The sequence below is a fragment of the Mandrillus leucophaeus genome, unplaced genomic scaffold, assembly GCF_000951045.1.
Source record: "Mandrillus leucophaeus isolate KB7577 unplaced genomic scaffold, Mleu.le_1.0 Scaffold293, whole genome shotgun sequence".
NCBI classification, from domain to species: Eukaryota; Metazoa; Chordata; class Mammalia; order Primates; family Cercopithecidae; genus Mandrillus; species Mandrillus leucophaeus.
This window is the reverse complement of record NW_012103065.1, coordinates 3,981,556-4,001,242: the sequence shown is the minus strand read 5'-3', so window position 1 is coordinate 4,001,242 and position 19,687 is coordinate 3,981,556. Positions and strand designations below refer to the sequence as shown.

General features: G+C 32.5%; 1 protein-coding gene across 1 annotated transcript in view; it reads left to right on the top strand.

The window, feature by feature from the left end:
• Nucleotides 1-19,687, top strand: part of LOC105543919 (protein piccolo-like) — a 92,354-nt gene that overhangs the window by 6,830 nt on the left and 65,837 nt on the right. The window contains exons 5-10 of the mRNA XM_011986109.1: nucleotides 556-606; nucleotides 3,777-3,901; nucleotides 6,712-6,738; nucleotides 14,434-14,527; nucleotides 15,735-15,806; nucleotides 17,980-18,160. Coding sequence (XP_011841499.1) covers nucleotides 556-606; nucleotides 3,777-3,901; nucleotides 6,712-6,738; nucleotides 14,434-14,527; nucleotides 15,735-15,806; nucleotides 17,980-18,160 — 550 coding nt within the window. The remainder of the gene's footprint in view (nucleotides 1-555; nucleotides 607-3,776; nucleotides 3,902-6,711; nucleotides 6,739-14,433; nucleotides 14,528-15,734; nucleotides 15,807-17,979; nucleotides 18,161-19,687) is intronic.

Genomic DNA, 19,687 nt, shown 5'->3' with positions numbered 1-19,687 from the left:
TTGTGGCTCTAAATGAATTTTAGGATTGTTTTACTAGTTCTATAAAAATTTCTTTGGAATGTTTATAGAGAAAGTGATTGAGTGGGTGATTCACTCTGGAAGGGAGCCGGGAGGTGCTGAGCATTAAGCAAAGAAGTAAAAGAAGGACTTTTCTACCTTCTGTGCTCCTCAGCAGTTCTTGTATTAAACCAGTCTTTTACTTGATGAATGTATTTTAAACTTTACTGTATAGATCTTTAAAACCTGTAAGTACTTAATTAAGTGCTTTAAACCTAAAGTGTTCATTTTCTTAAGTAATTGAAAATACTGCTGGTATAAAATTACAGCTTCAAAGCAGGCTTACCAAAATGAAAAACAGATTTATGCATCTATAAAATTAAATGTGTATTGAGAACCGTAAGTAGACACCATTATTCTGAAGCAGCCAAATGGATAAAATATATTTTCCAAGCAGTTGCTCTGACCAAATAGAAACTAATTTCAGAAGAAAGCCGAAATGATAAATTCTGTGAATAATGTATCTATTAATGCAATATGTGTTCTTTAATATTACAGCCTACCGATGCAACAAAGGTTGTCTCTCATCCAATTACGGGAGAAATTCAGGTATGAAGTTTTTTAAAAAGTCGCCATTATATAACCTTTTTTGGTTCTTCTGCCACTGGTTTATTGAAATTGTAAACACACTGTTAGGATTTTTCTTATTCTGTAACATATACAGAACTGTAAAGGAAAAATGCAATTTTATAGAATAGTATATTAATACAAATATATGTTTTATGAATTCCAATCATAGCTATGTATTTCTATACTTTGAAATCTGCCTGGTATCTTAGCAGTGTCAACATGTTTTGTGCCTCAGTTTCTTTATATTTGTCTAATGTATTTTAAACATAACAGATTCTCCTGGAAATATGAAGTTTCCTCTTTAAGAGTTTCATAAGTCTACTGGATTTTTTCTTCTTTTAATCAAAAATTGCTTTAAAAATTGCTGAATAGTTCTTGTAGAGAAGTATTTTCCATACCAGGGGTCATAACTGCTTTGTAATTTATAAAATTAGTTTAATAAATTTTCATCAGGAAAATAACATAAAAGTAGATAAAGAAAAATATATAAAAATAAAAAGATCATCATCTTTTAAAATTCTCTCTGTGTGTTTTGTTATTCATATATTTCTAATTGTGGGTCACAGTAAAAAAAAAAAAAAAAAAAATTTAAAACCTGCACCTTAGGTGATACCAAAAAGTAATTTAGAGTGAATAAGAAATAGTATATAGAAAGAATTAACACTACGAAATAGTAACTAATTGAAAATAGTATGTTCCAGATGAAAGAGTAAGTCTTAGCTGCATCTCTAATACATTCTAGAGGAAATTTTCACAAAAGACTTCACAAAGGATAACAGAAACTTGAATTAATTTGAAGATAAGCATAAAGAAAGGGAGATTATATTCCTAGGAGAAGAAACAGTACAATTAAAGGTACTGTTGTCCGAGAGTAATGGTTGAAGAATCAGCTTTGAGAAATAGGTTAATACTAAATTAAAAAGAACCTTGAACATAATCCTAAGAATGTTAGCCACTATGTAATATACCATGATCTCTATTTTGGAGTAAGAGAGAGACTATTCGAAAAGAATGTGTAATAAAAATTCATATGGCAGTGACCTACAAGAAATATTATAAAGGGAAGGACATTGAGGCAAAGAAACCAATTAAGTGATTATCCAGGAACCCACTACAAAGCAAAAGTGGAGTATGAGTGTGGAAATGGAGAAAATGTGCAGAAGGTTGACACGTTACTAAGAACAAACTAACAGAACTACCCTGATGACCTCTATCCTCCCGATCTGGCTGTTTCTCTGCTATTTCCAACTTCCAGAAAGCCTATTTTTCACTGACCTCATCTTTCTTCGTTTCACAAGCAGCAAAGAAAATGCTAGAATTTCTGATTCTTAATAGCCTTCTTTCTCTTTCCTACTATTTTGAAACTTCTGTCCTTGAACTAGTATTTCTTTTGGAAATTTTTTTTGTTTTTATTGTTGTTGTTTGTTCTAATTTTATTTTGCTTTCCCTTAAGGAGTAAGATGTAATTTTGTAGTTGAAATTTACCCTGCTATTATTTCTTCTTAATTTGGGGGATATTTTCTTAAGGCAGTGATTTCAATTTATTATTATTATTATTATTTTAATTATTATTATTAATTATTATTATTTTCTTTTAGCAAAGGCTCATTTCTAATGAAACCTTATGTAGACACCCAAACCACAAATCTGTCAGCACTGGAGTCGCTGTGATTGAAGATTGCTGGGGCATTCCATTCTCTCTCAAAGCTGACCCTGAGCAGCTCTAGATGTTTCCTAAGGCCATACAGAGCAAATTTTAAAAAGCACTCTCTTCGGGTGGCCTGCAAGTTTTCATTTCAATAAGAAATGGTTTGGGTGCTTCATCATTTAAAAGAGGATTCTAAGGCTGGCAGAGAAAGGAGAGAATGGGGAAGTGTTTCTCTTTAACTAAAGATCTGGAAGCTGTTTGAAATTTCAGTGGTATTAATTACAGGTTATTTTATATTCTGTATTTCCGTGCCAGATTATAGCATACAGTTGCTGCATGATGCCATACAGTTCTAAACTCCCCATTTCTCCTCTTCTTTAATGGTACTTTGCTTTCTTTTTCACTGTGCTTTTATTACGGTCAGGGACTCTAGTCTTTTCTGGATGGAGATAAGCAATTGAAGATGTATTTTCTGACAGGAAACATAATAAGATCAAAATTATGCTAAAATGAGGATTTATTTTCATTATGAAGTTTTACAGGAAAGTATGACTCATCTGAGTTATCCTATTTTAAATATAAATGCAGCATGTCTGTTTTATATGGATTATTTTAAAAGTAGTATTTTTCTATATGGATTTGCGCTTGAAATATGTATCCCTTCCCCTCTATTATTTAATAAACAAAAGTAACATCAAACAGAATTAAGGTTTATTCTAAATGATGCCGAAAGAGTCTTTCAATTGTAAAAGAAAAAAAAATGCTTAACTCAATTATTTTGAATTATGCAGTTTTCTCAAATATTTGTTTGAATTATGTCTTTTAGTATTCAGCCACAATTGTGCGACAGCCAGTAAGCATCTATAAAACAATGCCTCTTCTTTCTTCAGCTTCTAAAATTAAAAGAAAAAAAGATGATTCTAGTATCTCACTCTATTAGGAAAGCTGGTACCGAAAGGTATCCATAGGTTTAATCAGATAATGTAACATAAAAAAGAGGTAGTAATCTGTGTATTCTTAAATATTCTTACATTTCAGTGCCGACAGCTTTATCTTTAAATAACAGTTCCACCCCGCTGCTAATTATTTGGCAAAATGCAAATAATACTTTATAATAACTTACCAATTAGTTAATTTCTTTGAAAATTCTGGAAATTGTTGTTAATACACATTAACAACATTTACTATTTTCCTAAGAGTAGCAATTTAATTAAAAAATATAACCAGCATTCTAATATATGATTTTCCTTCTAAATAAACTTTAAACAGGCCAGGCCTTTTCACCGTGGAAAGAATGAACAGCATGTTTGCTAGGAATTAAAATATGCCTGGGAGCTCTCAATTAAATTAGACATTAACTGGTCTGTTTGGCTTCAAATAAAATGAAAATGAAAGTTGATGCTTCTTACAAGAATTTTCTTAAAAACATATTAGTAAATATTGAATGATAATGTATAACATGCTTTAAAAAACTTATGGAATATTTTTCTGTCTCTTAAAGCTTCAAATTAACTATGATCTTGGAAATCTCATAATACATATTCTCCAAGCAAGAAATCTTGTTCCTCGAGACAACAATGGTTATTCTGACCCTTTTGTGAAAGTGTACCTTCTTCCAGGGAGAGGGTAAGTAAAATGAAGAAGTATTTCATCTCATGTTTTAAAACAATAGTATAGTGTTTTCTATTCTTTAATTTCAGCACCTCATTTTAATTGACTTTATTATCTTTTCCTTACTTTCCTCCACATGTCATATTTATTTATTTCCAATTAGTAAGTAAGGTGGAATTAAAAACTTATAATTAAGCCTTACAGGGTTCTAGAAGAACAGTGATCAAAATGAAACCAGCCTCCAACAGAGCAAATCAGCCTTTCAATTCTGGAAGTCACTCCTGTGATGAACTATCAGATTCACTATGAAATCATTTAAGGAATTATTTGTGTCAAAGTTAAAGAATTGGCTTACCTTCCCAAATTTATCTGAGAAATCGATATTCCAGGACTCACAAGTTACTGTTTATTTTTACAGGACATGTGTATTTCCCAATATGTTAGTGTTGATTAAAGGGTTCCCTGATGTATCCTTATTTATAGGCGTATTTCCAAATCACTGATTTAAAAATTATAAAATAACACAAAGTAATATTAGAAGTATTGACTTTGGTAAATAAATAAAAAATATCTCTTTGAATCTCTTGTGTGATGTATAAATTGTTGATATAGTCAAGTGTTCTTTGGAGATATTTAACTCTCACATAAGGCAAATTGCTGTGATCTGGTATATAAGTCAGTACTCAAGTATGGTTTTGAAACACTGATTTGAACCCTACAAATTATTATCCTTCACTTGAACAATTCATATCAGCCAAATTAGCAAGATGGAAACATAAGATCAACAAATGGAGGTAAAATAAAAAGAATTTTGAGTTGGTAATTTAAAGAAACTGGTTTTATTTTCTTTTCATTTTCCTTTTAATTTGTGGAGTGACATTTGAATTTTCCCTTTAACTTGGAAATTTTCCACTGTGGAACACAAGTAGAAGGAATACTTTGACCCACCATGTACCCATCACGCAACCTCAACAGTTATCACTTAGTGACCAATCACGTTTCATTTTTCCTCATACACTCATAAATCTCAGCTATTATAATTATTTCTGCAAATATTTTAGTATATATTTCTGAAAAATAAAACTCATTTAAAAATAACCTTAATACCTTGTATAAACACATATTTAAATTGTTCAAATAATTGTTTGGTTGCCTCATAATATTTTCCTAGTTGGTTTGATGATCTAATTGATATTTACAGAATATACTACTCGTCAATAGCAAATTACATATTCCCTTCAAGTACACATGGAGCATTCACCAAAATAGACTATTTTCTAGGACATAAAATAATCTCTGGCAAATTTAAAAGCATTTTAATTATGTGAAGTGTATTCTTTGACTGTAGTTGGTTTGTTTAAAGAAGATCCAAATTAGAGCTATACGCTGAACTTCAGTCTGCTGCTTAGTATTTATATCACCACAGGCAGATCACCAATTTCTTTGAAATTCAGTATTCTTGTCAACCCTGAGAGCCAAGGTAGGCAGAATCATCATGTTTAGCTTGTCAGGAGAACCAAATTAGATAATATTCTGAAAATAATTTTTAAATTGCCAGGTGCTATGTCAAAGTTAGTTCACAGCTTTTAATTTCATCCTTCTCAATAATTTTATTTTAAAAACTTGGAATTGTTGGTATGGTTGCTCTAGTTTTACTTTATTGAACATTTTGAAAAACCAATAATTTTATGTAGAGATTACCAGTAGTCACACAGTACAGGAAAAGGTAGTTTTTGTTTTATGTTCATTCATTTATATCTATATATAGTAGTTGTAACTATAATTTGGCAATATCTTTTATAGTTTAAGAATAACAACAAGGCCGGGCGTGGTGGCTCACGCCTGTAATCCCAGCACTTTGGGAGGCTGAGGCGGGTGGATCACGAGGTCAGGAGATCGAGACCATCCTGGCTAACATGGTGAAACCCTGTCTCTACCAAAAATACAAAAAATTAGTCGGGCGTGGTGGCGGGCATCTGTAGTCCCAGCTTCTCGGGAGGCTGAGGCAGGAGAATGGCATGAACCCGAGAGGTGGAACTTGCAGTGAGCCGAGATCACGCCACTGCACTCCAGTCTGGGAGACAGAGCGAGACTCGTCTGAAAAAAAAAAAAAAAGAATAACAACAAACTGATAACTTCATTCTGCGTTTGATGTTTGATTTGAGTCATTAGACCTTCATTGTTATTTATGACAATATTATGATACAAGGAGAAATCACTGCCAAGGATTTGTCTGTAATTAGCATTTGTAAATGAAAGAATGAAGATAAAGCATTGTTGTTTATATTCTATATTCTCTAATGATATCCTGGAATACAGAGTACGTACCTTTTATTTATTACAGGATATGTGTCAAGTAGAATATTACAAACTTAAAGAATCATGAAGGACAGGCAGGTAACACGAATCTGTCAGTCCATTCTGGGGTGAGCAACAAGGAATGGTGGGAACCATGGTGAAATGGAGAACAAACACCCCACCTAAAGCTATCCTCCTGTGGTTTGACAAATAAAACATCCCTACTTGGTGAGGTTTGACTCAAAGGCAGCTAATAAGCTGCTCCTATTCAATTCCTAGGTCTTGTTTTCAATTACACTCCTAATTATTAGACAAGCAGAGGCCTTGGAATGTATTACACTTGCAAGGTATTATTTTCACTGTAATTCTAGCATTATTTTCTGCCTCATGTCATTTATATGTTATGGAATAGCTCTTCTAGTTATTATTTTCATATTTTCTTTCTTATTTCTGTTCCTAACTATTTTCTTCCTATCTTTTCTACTTTCCTGTTTTACCCTTCACTCTCGCTCTTGGAATCAATGCAGTCAAGTCATGGTTGTCCAGAATGCAAGGTAGAGTTGTTTCTCTTTCAGTGTCAAGCTATGCTGTTATGCCTTGAGTTATGCTTTTTGCATTTTTATGTACATTCACTTGCACTTCAACATGGGCTGTAACTTGTTTTTTTCTACATGTTTGTGTCTATTGAATCAGCACTACAACAAATTGTTCTGAGCATATTTCTAAATAGCTTTAGCAGATGTGTGCAATAGAACACAGAAAAGTAGAAAATATCAAAAACATAGAAACGATGAATAAAATATATTATTACCATGAAATTAGACATAACTAAAGTCTCATTTATAATCTAGTCACTAAAACTCATTTAGCTTCTCACATAATAATCATGAGTTCTCTTGAGTCTTCTACTGAAATAAAAATATAGTCACTTTTCAAAAGTAATTAATGGATCTTCCGGATGTCCAGTGCAGGTGTGTATCCCATCAGGTGCGGTGACTCATGCCTGTAATCCCAGGACTTTGGGAGGCCGAGGTGGGCGGATCATGAGGTCAGGAAATTGAGACCATCCTGGCTAACACAGTGAAACCCCATCTCTACTAAAAATACAAAAAATTAGCTGGGGGCGTGTTGGCAGGTGCCTGTAGTCCCAGCTACCCGGGTGACTGAGGCAGGAAAATACATGAACCTGGGAGGTGGAGCTTGCAGTGAGCTGAGGTTGTGCCACTGCACTCCAGCCTGGGTGACAGAGTGAGACTCTGTCTCAAAGAAAAAAAGAAAAAAGAAAATAGGTGTTTGAACTTGGCCCCTCACTTGAACCTAATGTTGAAACATTTTCATGCCTTTATAACTTCTGCCCCACAAAATTTCTGCTGTGCAATGTAGAATGCCATAATTGGCTTGCTGTAGTATATTGGCAATAAGATAATTTTCCTTTGTTCCCAATAGTAGGAGTGTTTTCTAATGCAGCTCATAACAAGTTGCATCATAACACTGTCAACTAAGGCAATTTCTTAGTACATAGCCAAAAGCATTATTTTGCACATCTCTCATTGCATTATAAATTAAATGTGTCATTTAGTTGGAAAGGCAAATCATGTAAGATCTGTAGCAATAGGGTGATGAGGATTTTAATCTCACCCAGATTATTAATGGTACAGCATTCGTTTTTGTCTATGACATTAAAATTTCACACATTTACTACTAATGAGCTGTTTCCCAAATGAGGCTATTTCTGATTTTTAAAAGCATAAATATGTAAATATTTCAAACAACAGGATTAGTTACCACAGCCTTGCTATTGCCCAGAAACTTTTTGTTTCCTTGCAGCCACATAATTGTGGCAAACAATGTAATCGACACTGTGATAGATTCCTCATTATGGCTGGTTCTCTCATCACAGAACACAATCCAGGTCTCTCAGGCTGATATGCAAAATTAGTTTTGTTTCAAAGAAATAGTATTATTTTTAGAACAGATATTATTAATCACATTATTCAGAATCTCCCTATCTTTTATATATAGAAACTTGGGGGAAATTTTCAGAATGATAGAGATTGTATTTAACTTAGAAAAGAGAGAATATTTTATAAATTATAAATAATGGCATGTCTTAGATAACTGTTTAAAAGATCTAGAAGCTACTCTCTTGTCTTTCATTTAGAAATCACTTTCACCATGTCTTTGAGAATTGTCAGTGTAAGAGGGAATTATATTGACAAGGTACTGACATTGTAAGTTAGACTATAGAAGCCAATGAGTGAGGTCCTTAAGAACTTGCGTTTGAATTTTAGCCCTGTCACTTAGAAGCTGTAAGATTTCTCTAAAACTATTTTTCTCTTCTGCAAAATAGGAATAATAACAGCTCCCTTCGCAGGCTTTCTGTGAAATACATGAAATAAATACATCAAAAGTGATAAGCATAATGTCTGGAACATAATAAGCTTTCAATCAATGGTAGTTGTTATTATTATTGCTAGGAATGTGTATCATACATTTTATGTAACCAATGGTTAGTTATCTCTGCAACAAAAAGGTACAGAATGCTTGAGCTACTGAATTATTTAAAAATACTATGTAGAAAATTAAACAACTTTCTTTAATAATAAAATGTAATACATCTTTCATTCTTAAATTAAAAATGAAGTCCTGTTAACTAGTTAAAAATTACACTGATCTAGTTTCCTTGTCTTCTTTATTTTCTTCTTCCCACCTTCTGATCAATATACTCAAACTCTGAAGGGCCAAATGTCAGGCAAGATAAGGTGAGAGAATGACAAGGAAAAAGTCTGGGTCATGCATGAACTCAATACTTTCTCTTGGATAATTAAGAAACGGAAATGAGCATACATGAAGGGCCTCGTTCTGATTTTCTCTCATCACACTGTTGAGCAAAGTGAAAATATTTTCTCGTTACTGAGTTTTTGTTATGAATGTAATAATTATTTTTAGCTATCATTATATCTGGAAGCCCAGTTCCTGGCTGAACCTTTCTCTAAACAGCATTGGTAGCCTATCAAACCATTTCCTCTGGAACCTATGGAAGGCAGGTACAGGTGTTGTGTATATTTACAATATGATGTCCAAAACGTATTTTACTTCAATAGATTTTAAAGGAAAACAGTATACAAGCATGTTCTAAGGATCACTGAACATTTACTTAGCACAGACTATGTGTCAGACACTGTGCCAGGTGCAGGGGTTACAATTGACAATGTAGCCATAGTCTCTGCCATCAGAGAGCAAAGAGGAAAATAAAATGATAGACAATAAGCACACCATTACACCATTAAACAGAGCTTACAAAATGGGATACAGGTTGTACTTTTTCTAAATTAAGAGAAGCAACCTCAGAGGAGTAATTTTGAAAAACGTGTGTGTGTGTGTGTGTGTGTGTGTGTGTGTGTGTGTGTGTAGTAAGTTTAGTAAAGGAAAACCAGATAAAACATTAGAAATGAATACCTTCAATGTTTTAGATTATTTTATAAAAGTAGATACACCAAGGAAGCCTTCAAATTTCATTATCTTTTCTCAATTTTTCTTTTGAAATTAAAAAATATGTACATGGAAACTGTTTTCCTGCTGGTCTTGAGTAGAATAATTGAATTTCAAATACTTTTTCAGACAGCCTTAAAAGTAGATATACCTATGCACGACAAAATAGCCAATAAAAACAAATAAAAAAATAAACCACCAGTACTTTGGGAGCCTGAGGAGGGCAGATCACGGGGTCAGGAGATGGAGACCATCCTGGCTAACACGGTGAAACCCCGTCTCTACTAAAAATACAAAAATTAGCCGGGCGTGGTGGCGGCGCCTGTTGTAGTCCCTGCTACTGAGGCTGAGGCAGGAGAATGGTGTGAACCCGGGAGGCGGAGCTTGCAGTGAGCCCAGATCGCGCCACTGCACTCCAGCCTGGGTGACAGAGCCAGACTCCATCTCAAAAAAATAAATAAACAAGCAAACAAGGCAAAACTTCAAGGGGGTGAAGTTTTAGATATTTTTTGATAAGCACCATGTCCCATCTTTATGTATTGACCTTTTTATTTTCCCTTATTAATAAACTTATTTGATTATTAGATATAATTGTCCTAATTTCCCTAATGTTAAATCATTAATGTAATCTTCCCTCAAGAGAATATAGTGTGTTTACTAGACAAGAAAGGAAAGGGAGGATGAACTCCACTTATTTCTCAGCTTGACTTTATGCTCACATTCAAGAATCCCCCTGTTTACCTGCCTACCTTCAACTTGTAAATCCACAGATTTTGATACGACTATTTTGTGTAGAGTTTTAAATTGTGTTAAGTGGCAACACAGTTCATTGAAATTGTGTACGATATGATCAGAGCATGGTAGTTATAAAACAAGTGTTATTGAGGAATGGCTTCGTGTGACCAGCTTGTGTGTCAGGAAATGCAAGTGCAAAAAATACTGCAAAGGCTTTCATTGGTGTTTAGGAGCAAGCTGTTTTTACTTTCATTAATTCTAAAGGCAATGGATGTTTTAGGTCTGTAGAGAATTGGAGAATCAAACTCATTACTATGATTAAGATAGTCTATTAAAATGAACATTTTAACTTTTGTCCAATCAGTTTAGGTTATTTCTAAATGTATATGGTCAAACATCAGGTATTTATCAGTATTTATAATAAGTAGGCCTAACTGTTCCACAACACTCGCTTAGGATGTACTGTTCAGGATTTCCCTAGGCAACTCTAAAGATGGCCTAACTTGCTCATAATGTTTTTAATGTGTGTGTACACATTATACATAATTTATATTATATGTATAAAAATTATATATTTAAATTGAGATGGAGAATTTTAGATTATAAAGAAGACAAACTTGATACTTCAGGTAGCGAAGCCTGCAATTAAGAAAATAGATGGATGTCACATTTTATGATGGGCCTAATCAACTGAGTTCATATAACATTTATTTAAGAGCAAAAAATCAAATTAACTATGTTTGAATCCTGGTCCTACCAGTTAATAACTATGTAACTTTGACAATATGCCTTAATTTTTCCGAGCTTCAAGTTTTCTCGCCTATAAAATGGAATAAGAAGTAATACCTGTAAAATGGGGTTAATATGAGTATTACATGAGTTAATACATGAAAAGCACTTAGAACTTTACCAGAGGGAAGAATAGGCATTTAATAAATGTTAGTTATGATTTTAATATGCTTACTTTTAAAAATGCTTTTCATGCATGAATTAAATACATACTCATATGTCAATACAATACAAGGGTTTTTTACTTGATAGAGATGTACAATTCCTGATACGGAGTTGGCATTCAATAACTTTTGCTAGGTGTATAAGTGAAAACAAAGACTAAATGTGGATTTGAACAATTTGAATAACAATTATTCACATGTATGGATTAAGAAAAGATAGGGACTGATAAATCCCTTCAAAGATACTTCAATACTACTGCAGACTATTTTAATATATATTGGCAGACCCAGAACTTTAGTGATAGTACATGGGTTTGCATTTGGTATTAATTCCCATCTTGTTAAACAAATTGCATATTTTTTAGAACTTAAAAAGCATAATTTTATTACTGTTCAGTATATTAGATAAATCTTAATATGGTTTCCATAACCTCACCACCTTGGTAAGTAAGTCCAAAACAAACAGAGGCTTTAAAACTCATACTACCATGTGTTTGTTTCCTATGTATATTCACATAGGAGAATAGCCATGATTCTCAAGTAGCAATCCACGTTTACTATTAACTGAAAAGTAGTCACTAATTCTTTCTATGTCACTATCAAAGTTATTAACTCTTTCTATGTATTAATTTCTATGTATTATTTCTGTGTAGACACTTTTTTGTAGACACGAATTCTATCGCCATCAAATTAAGTCATTAATTCTATGTTACCATCAAAAAAGAATCCAAAACTAAATTTAAAGCAACGTATCTTACTAAAAATTTTTGAATTTTTCATTATGAAATATTTCAAGTTTACTAAAAATTATAGAAAATACCCTAACAAATATCTGTGTGCTTGCTCTCCAATTTTGTCAGATCTCAAGATTTTGCTGTATTTGTTTTAGATGTTTTAAAATAAAAGATAATACCCGGAGGCTTTCTGAAATCACTTCCCTGTCCATCAAAAAAACTCACTAAATTGAATTTAATATTCATAATTTACAAGTTTTCTTACAATATTAATATATGTATGTCAAATATACATGTATATATGATGTGTAATCGTATTTCACATGATTTTATCTTTGTACCATTATACCATACTATATTAAGTGTTTGATCAAAACTTTTTTCAAGATATATCTATCTTGATATATGGAGGCTTTTAAAATTTATTTAATTGATTTTCAGTGCCACTTACTATTTCATTGAAATGAATACATCAAAATGTATTTATTCTTTCTTCTATTGGCTTACTATTGAAATAATGTTACAATTAATATTCTTGAACAAATTTCTTGTTCACAGGTAGGAGAATTTATGGTAGAAGTGGAATTAGTAGAAATTGAATATTTGGATGTTTAGGTATATAAACTTAAACTTCACCAGATATTGACAAATTTATCTAAAAAGTCTATATAGAAACTTCCTATCCACAGTCTATGAGAGCTCCTCTTTCTTTAAATCATTGTCTGTATATTTCCCTAAAGTTGTTTGTAATTTATCTTGAGTGACAACTGTCAAATTGTGTACATTCAAATTGGTTGAAGTGGGAGGAACACTGCTTTATTTCAATTGGATTCAGCTCACAATGGCTGACTTGTGAAGTGTTATGAAACACCAACTCGGTGCTTCTTAATCTTGGCTACACATTAGATTCACCTTGGAGCCTTCAAAAATCCTAATATTCAAGCCTCATCCCAGACTAATTACATCAGACTTTCCTTCGGGGTGTAAGCAGGGTTAAGAGGGAAGTGGGTGAAGGGTTGACTGACCCACCTCCCACCACCAGAACTCAGGTGATCCCGTTATGCAGTCAATGTTAAGAATTACTTCCCTTGTATCTGACTGGTAAGAAAATAAAATCAGAGAGACAGGGAAAGTACTTGCCTGTAGGCCCATCTTTAAAAGTAAGTGGTGAGCTGGAGTTTGATTCTCAATAGCTTTCTCTAGAATGTGTAGGTAAATTAGTGGCTGGGGAAAATTTCCAGGCATCCAGGATATGGCAGTATTTGAGACCAGGAATGTAGCAAGAGTTAGTTTGACAATAGTTTGGAATAGAACTACAGATTACAAGGGACAGGATCCAGCCCCTTTTAGGAAAGGCAACTTGTGAAGTCCAGACATATGTAAAGACTCCCAGACAAAGAGGTTGGTTTACAGGACTCTAGTGTCCACCAGAGATGAAGTATTATTTAGAACGTGAGACATAAGCTTAGGCAGAAAATGCAGAAAAAAAGCAGTGAGAGTTAGAGAAAGGCCTTGTCTGTGTGGGCACCATTTGGTAATAGCAAATGACAGTAATCTAATTTCAACCCCATCAGTTGGTGACAGCTATACATGTTCTGCCAGACTTAATTAGGATATGCTTTGAAAATTAAGTTGTTTTTAAATGTGTAGCATAAGCTTCTAATTGGTGCTCAGAGGAAATGGAAAGTCAAGGATTAATGCAAATGTCCCAAGTTATAATAATTGAGGAAAGATTTTATTTGGTTCATCAATTGTAAAATAACATATTGACATAAACCAAAAATTTATATTTAATTAAAATTGCTTTATAACTGCATTAAATATACTTTACCAAGAGTGTTGGTAAATATACTTTAAATATCAGATAACAAGTGTTTATGGAATGTCAGCCACAGCAACAGCCATTCTTCATCTTTTTCTCCATCAGTACAGTCATTACAATGTTTTAGTTTTGCTTTTCCATACATGCAAAACTATAGGAAAGTTAAACACCAAATTACTGTTTATCGGGCAATAACATTGATGTTACCATTTAGTTCATATAATTATCTCCTACGTTCAGGAAAGAGTAAGATTTCTAAATTATAGTATAGTTAGAACACCTACAAGCATTTCTTTAAAAAAAAAAATCTTTAGGGCAAAGAAAACTGCAAGCATCCAACATATTTTTAAGTTGTCACTGTGCATTCAGGGTTTAAGACATGAGGATGATGAGATAATTATATAGTGATTTGAAATAAAATATCTTGAATAGTCTGCATGTCCTTTAGTTTAACTGTGAAGTCATCAACTAAGATGAATAATCAAGATAACTCTTTCTTTTCTCCCAATTCAGTGCTGAGTACAAGAGAAGGACTAAATATGTCCAGAAAAGTCTTAATCCTGAGTGGAATCAAACAGTAATTTATAAAAGTATTTCCATGGAACAGGTATGTAAAGATTATTTCTAGGTGACAGAATTAGGCTAATATAAGTACAGTGATAGCACAATTATTCAAAAATTGGATCTATATACATTTTGCCAATCAAACAGAAAAAGTTGAGTAAAATACATGTAAGAAATGTAGACAATGGAAAAAAAATGAGTGACGTTTAAACATAGGGTGAAAGTAAATGTGCACATTTTGACAAAGCAGCCAAAACATAAACAAATAAAATAAGAAAACTAGTGGAATATTTTCCATTGATTATTTCAGAATTTAAAATTTTTAATAGACTAAGCCACAGTTATCAAATTTGAGAGGGAAATATATTTTCCAACTGGCTATATTTTGACTTTCATACACAGTATACAGAAAAAATAAGATTCAATGCATAGAACTGTATTACTGCACCAGACAATATTTTAGGATCTCATCTCTTTGCTAAATTGAGGCCTCCTAAGAATTTGGCACTGTGGTGCTAAACTCTATAGAAGAACACAAAATGATGGCTAGTATAAAGGGTTATCACCACAGATAAGTAACTGTAGACAAAATTACACTAATGTGCTTCTGAAAATCTGCATTTTTATAACTTTGCTTGAGTAACAGACAATAACTGAAATGTATAAAGTTGAATTCAGAGAGAAGACTGCAAAGACAGTTCCCATATAAACCAATTTACAAGTGAACTGTCTTTCAAAATGAGGTTCTTAATTTGTCTTCTAGTAGATTAATTTGATTACAAAAACAAAGCTTGATATAAATTATAATCTGGGTTTGTGAATTTAAAATAAACTCACCTGCAGAAATAAGACAATGCTACTAAGTTTTTTAGAAATTGCTGAAGCATCTAATCCAAATACTTCATCTATATAATACTAGACGTTTTTGCAATCTATGAATTTCTTATATTTAGAGTACTTATAAATTCTGATTTCTATTTTTGAAAATGAGGTGGGGATACAATAAATAAGAATTATCATTTTATTCACAAAATAATGTTCCATATGATCAAACACTAGAGTGCAAAATCATTCAAATTTTATGTAATATTTAATATATTTAAACTACATCGTTTTTGGTAAAATTTTAAGTATTTTCACATAAATGGAAGGAGTTTAAGGAAATAAAAATAAATATGTCTACTGTATATGTATAATGAAAATGTATGATGGAAAGATAGGTTAATTAGGTTTCTATTTGAACTATATAGCTCAAGAAGAAAACACTGGAGGTGACAGTTTGGGATTATGATAGATTTTCATCCAACGACTTCCTTGGGGAGGTAAGCCTCTGACTTCCTTTCCCTTATTTGCTGCTATGGTAAACCACCAATTAAAGCATGATGCAAAGCATATTTCTGAAGTTTGTAAGATAGCCATTTCTGCATAAAATCTTTTGGCAGATAGAATTTATTTCCTGATTTACTCTTTGAGTAGATTAATACCAACTCAAGAAATGATTTTCACTCTATCACTTGATGTACTTTATAATTAATTTCTAAGATGAAATTTTGTTTCAATAGGAAGATATGCAATCATACTGTGAGTCCAAATGAGATTTGAAGTAATAAATTTATTATATTATAAAATGGCCTGGACTTTTCAAAATGCATTTACACGTTCTTTAATTGATTCGATGTGACATATTGCATTGTTATTTATAATTAAGTTTCCTGAGAAAAATTGCTGAAAACATTTTAAGAAGCAAAACTACAAGTAGGAGAAAACAATAAAAACAATTTTTACATTAACATCAAGGAATCAAAATAACCTAATTGTATGCCTGTGTCAGAAAATCTCATATACCCCATAAATACATACACTTACTATGTACTTGTAAAAATTTAAAAGTAAATAAATAACCTAATCATGAAATTGGTAGAGTGAACAAATCTTGTGATTTTTTTAATCTATTATATATATACACACATGTATAGATATATACACATTGTTTATAGATATGAACATAATACATACATTGTTTATACATAGGAACATATGTATAATGTAGATATGTACACATTGTATAATGTAGACTATATATTATATGTTGTATATACACATATATTATACATTGTATATACATATATTATACATTGTATACATAATGTGTATATACATACAATGTATATGTGTCTGTATACTATACAGTGTATACAATTGTATGTATAGTGTATATATGTTTATGTACACATTATATATACAATGTATATATACTATACATATATAAAATATATACTATACATATATAGTATATATAATATATATACACACACACATATCGTTTAGTGTTCTGCTTAGGGTAGAAGTTATAAATGAATATTAAAAATAATCTCCAAAACCTACAAAATATGATATCCTTTTGATAGAGATTATATAAAACGGTTGTGTAATCAAGGTGATAATGAGGCCTTGTTTGGTTGTTAAGACTTTGCACCTCTCTTTTCACCAAAACCGGAGCATTTGACCCTTACCTTCCAGCTCCATCCAGCTCTAGCCACTTGGACGAATCTTGATCTTAGGCAAGAGTACTCTAGATTAGTATTATGTCTGACTTTATGTCTCAAAAAAGTGACTTATTGAAGTCCCTCTAATTTATGGTCTTATGTCTATATGAGCCTAAAGCATATATCCATTGGTCTGGTTTTCATTTCTTTTTAGCTCATCATATCTAAGATGTCAGCAACTGCAAAATGCACCAATGTACTAAGAAAAAAAAAGTTGCCAATTAAACTACGACAAAATGTGTTAGTCATATCCCTATTTCAAATGTGAACTAAAGTGTGTTTTAAAATAGAATAAATAAATTTATAATTGCAACTTTCTCATTCTTTTCCAGTTTGTCTCTTTTGTGACTAAAATCAAACATTTTTCAAGGTTGCTAGTCCAGTTTAAGATTAGAATGAGTTATGAGTTCTTTTTTTTTTTTCTTTTCTGAGACGGAGTCTCGCTGTGTTGCCTGGGCTGAAGTGTGGTGGCGCGATCTCAGCTCACTGCAAGCTCCACCTCCCGGGTTCACGCCATTGTCCTGCCTCAGCCTCCCTCGTAGCTGGGACTACAGGCACCAGCCACCACGCTCGTTTTTTTTTTTGTATTTTTAGCAGAGACGGGGTTTCACTGTTAAGATTAAAATGAGTTCTTACAACAAAAAGAAGTTTTGTTTTATGAACAGATTGACTTGTGACCCTTTTAAGATCATATCCAAATAATTTATTTAATAGTCAAAAATTTTATACAGTTCAGTTCAAGCAAACATTTATTAAGCATCTAGTATGTAAAAGACATTGTTTCCAGTATCACTGGTGAAGAAAAATGAAGAAGAAAGAATCATCATCCTCAAAAGTTATACTGTATTCCTTGGTTTATATCCTTTAATAAATTTTAGAACATAGAAAAAGTAATGAATTAATCATACTTTAGTCCCTAAATTTCATTGATTTGTTACACTTTTTTCAGGTATTGATTGATTTATCTAGCACATCTCACCTCGATAACACTCCAAGGTGGTATCCTCTCAAAGAACAGACTGAAAGCATTGATCATGGCAAGTCGCATTCCAGTCAGAGCAGCCAGCAGTCCCCAAAGCCATCTGTTATCAAAAGCAGAAGCCATGGTATCTTCCCTGACCCATCAAAGGGTAGGAAATATTTTTTAAGCAGAAAAAGCTTTGTGTCTATTTGTTCAGTCTGTATCTTCTTAGTGTGAATGTTTGTACATTTAACATATACTAATAGACTAGACATGACTGGAAAATACTTAATATAATGTCATGCAAAGAGTGATGGATGTGGAGTCAGGAGAAATGGGCTTTATTCTCAGATCATCACCCATACTTAGGTGTAGGACTTTGTTATCTTCACTTCTCTAACTGTCCATTTTCCAACATGTAAAATGGAGGAGGTTGGACTATATGAGCTGTTTGGTCTATTCCACCTCAAAATCCATGATAACATGATTTCAGAAAATGCATTTGGGTATTTCATAAAGATAATAGAAAAATCCCTACTGGTTCATTGACTAGACATAATCATCATTACCATTAAGGTATAATCTTTCTACTTGTTGAATCTCTGGTTGTCCATAAATATTGTCTTACCCAATAAATATAATTTTGCATGCTACTTTTTATTTATCATACAAAGAATATTTTCCCTTGTCATCAAAACAATTGGTATGCTGAAATTTACTTAAGTCTTTCCTAAATGTTGAACTCAAGCTAATTTTTTAATAAATTATTATTTTTTAAATAACAGTGCCATACATTGGGTTTGACAATATGCAAATATGCACAGCACTCTCATTCAAATGAGCTTTTCCTTTGAGAGGTTCATTACCAGCTGTCCTACAACACAACATTAATCCTCATCATAAACTGAGTTACTGCCTCTGTGGGATAAAACGTGTGGTACCTTACCTACATATACTGAACTATTTATAAGTATTAAATATAATTTTTATATTGGACTTGAATATTACTTCCTTGTCACCTTTTCTAGGAAAGTCCATCAAATTGAAAAGTGGTTCTTTGTACATGAGATTCTCTGAATCATAAATGCAAATGTTCTAGGAGATGAGAAAGTGAGTCCATGTCCAGTAGGCCACTGAGTTGGTATCATAAACCACTGACTATGAGTGCTGTAGATTATTTATTAATGAGTTTTATAGATCATTTATGGGTTCTACTTAGCCATCTCAACTCTATCTTGCTTAACATTCTGCAAGATCATTAGTATAAAGATCTCTTTCTATGACTGCCTTAGGAAATATGTGATCCATACATTCTCTACAATGGTTTGAGGCATGATTCTACAATCTCCACATTTAATATGTCCTAGTGACTTACATCCTTCATCCTGTTTTTACTTAAAACTCCTCCTGTGTACCGTCTCCTACCTGACCTGTACTGGAATTAGCAGAGGTGCTTGGTGAAACTAGAAGTTAACATATTTATTACTAGAAGCTAGTCAGAATGTATTTCTTTTTTCAAAGTTATCTCTTCTCATTGCTATCATCCTTTTGCCTTTCCTCCCCCAAATTGTTTCCCAGATGTTTAATCACAGTTCTCTATGATGACCAGTTGCATAAATGAATCATATAAGACCCAGAATTAACATAAAGTTTAGACAGTTTCAAATTATGTGTAGACTAAGCTTGACAGGAGGAG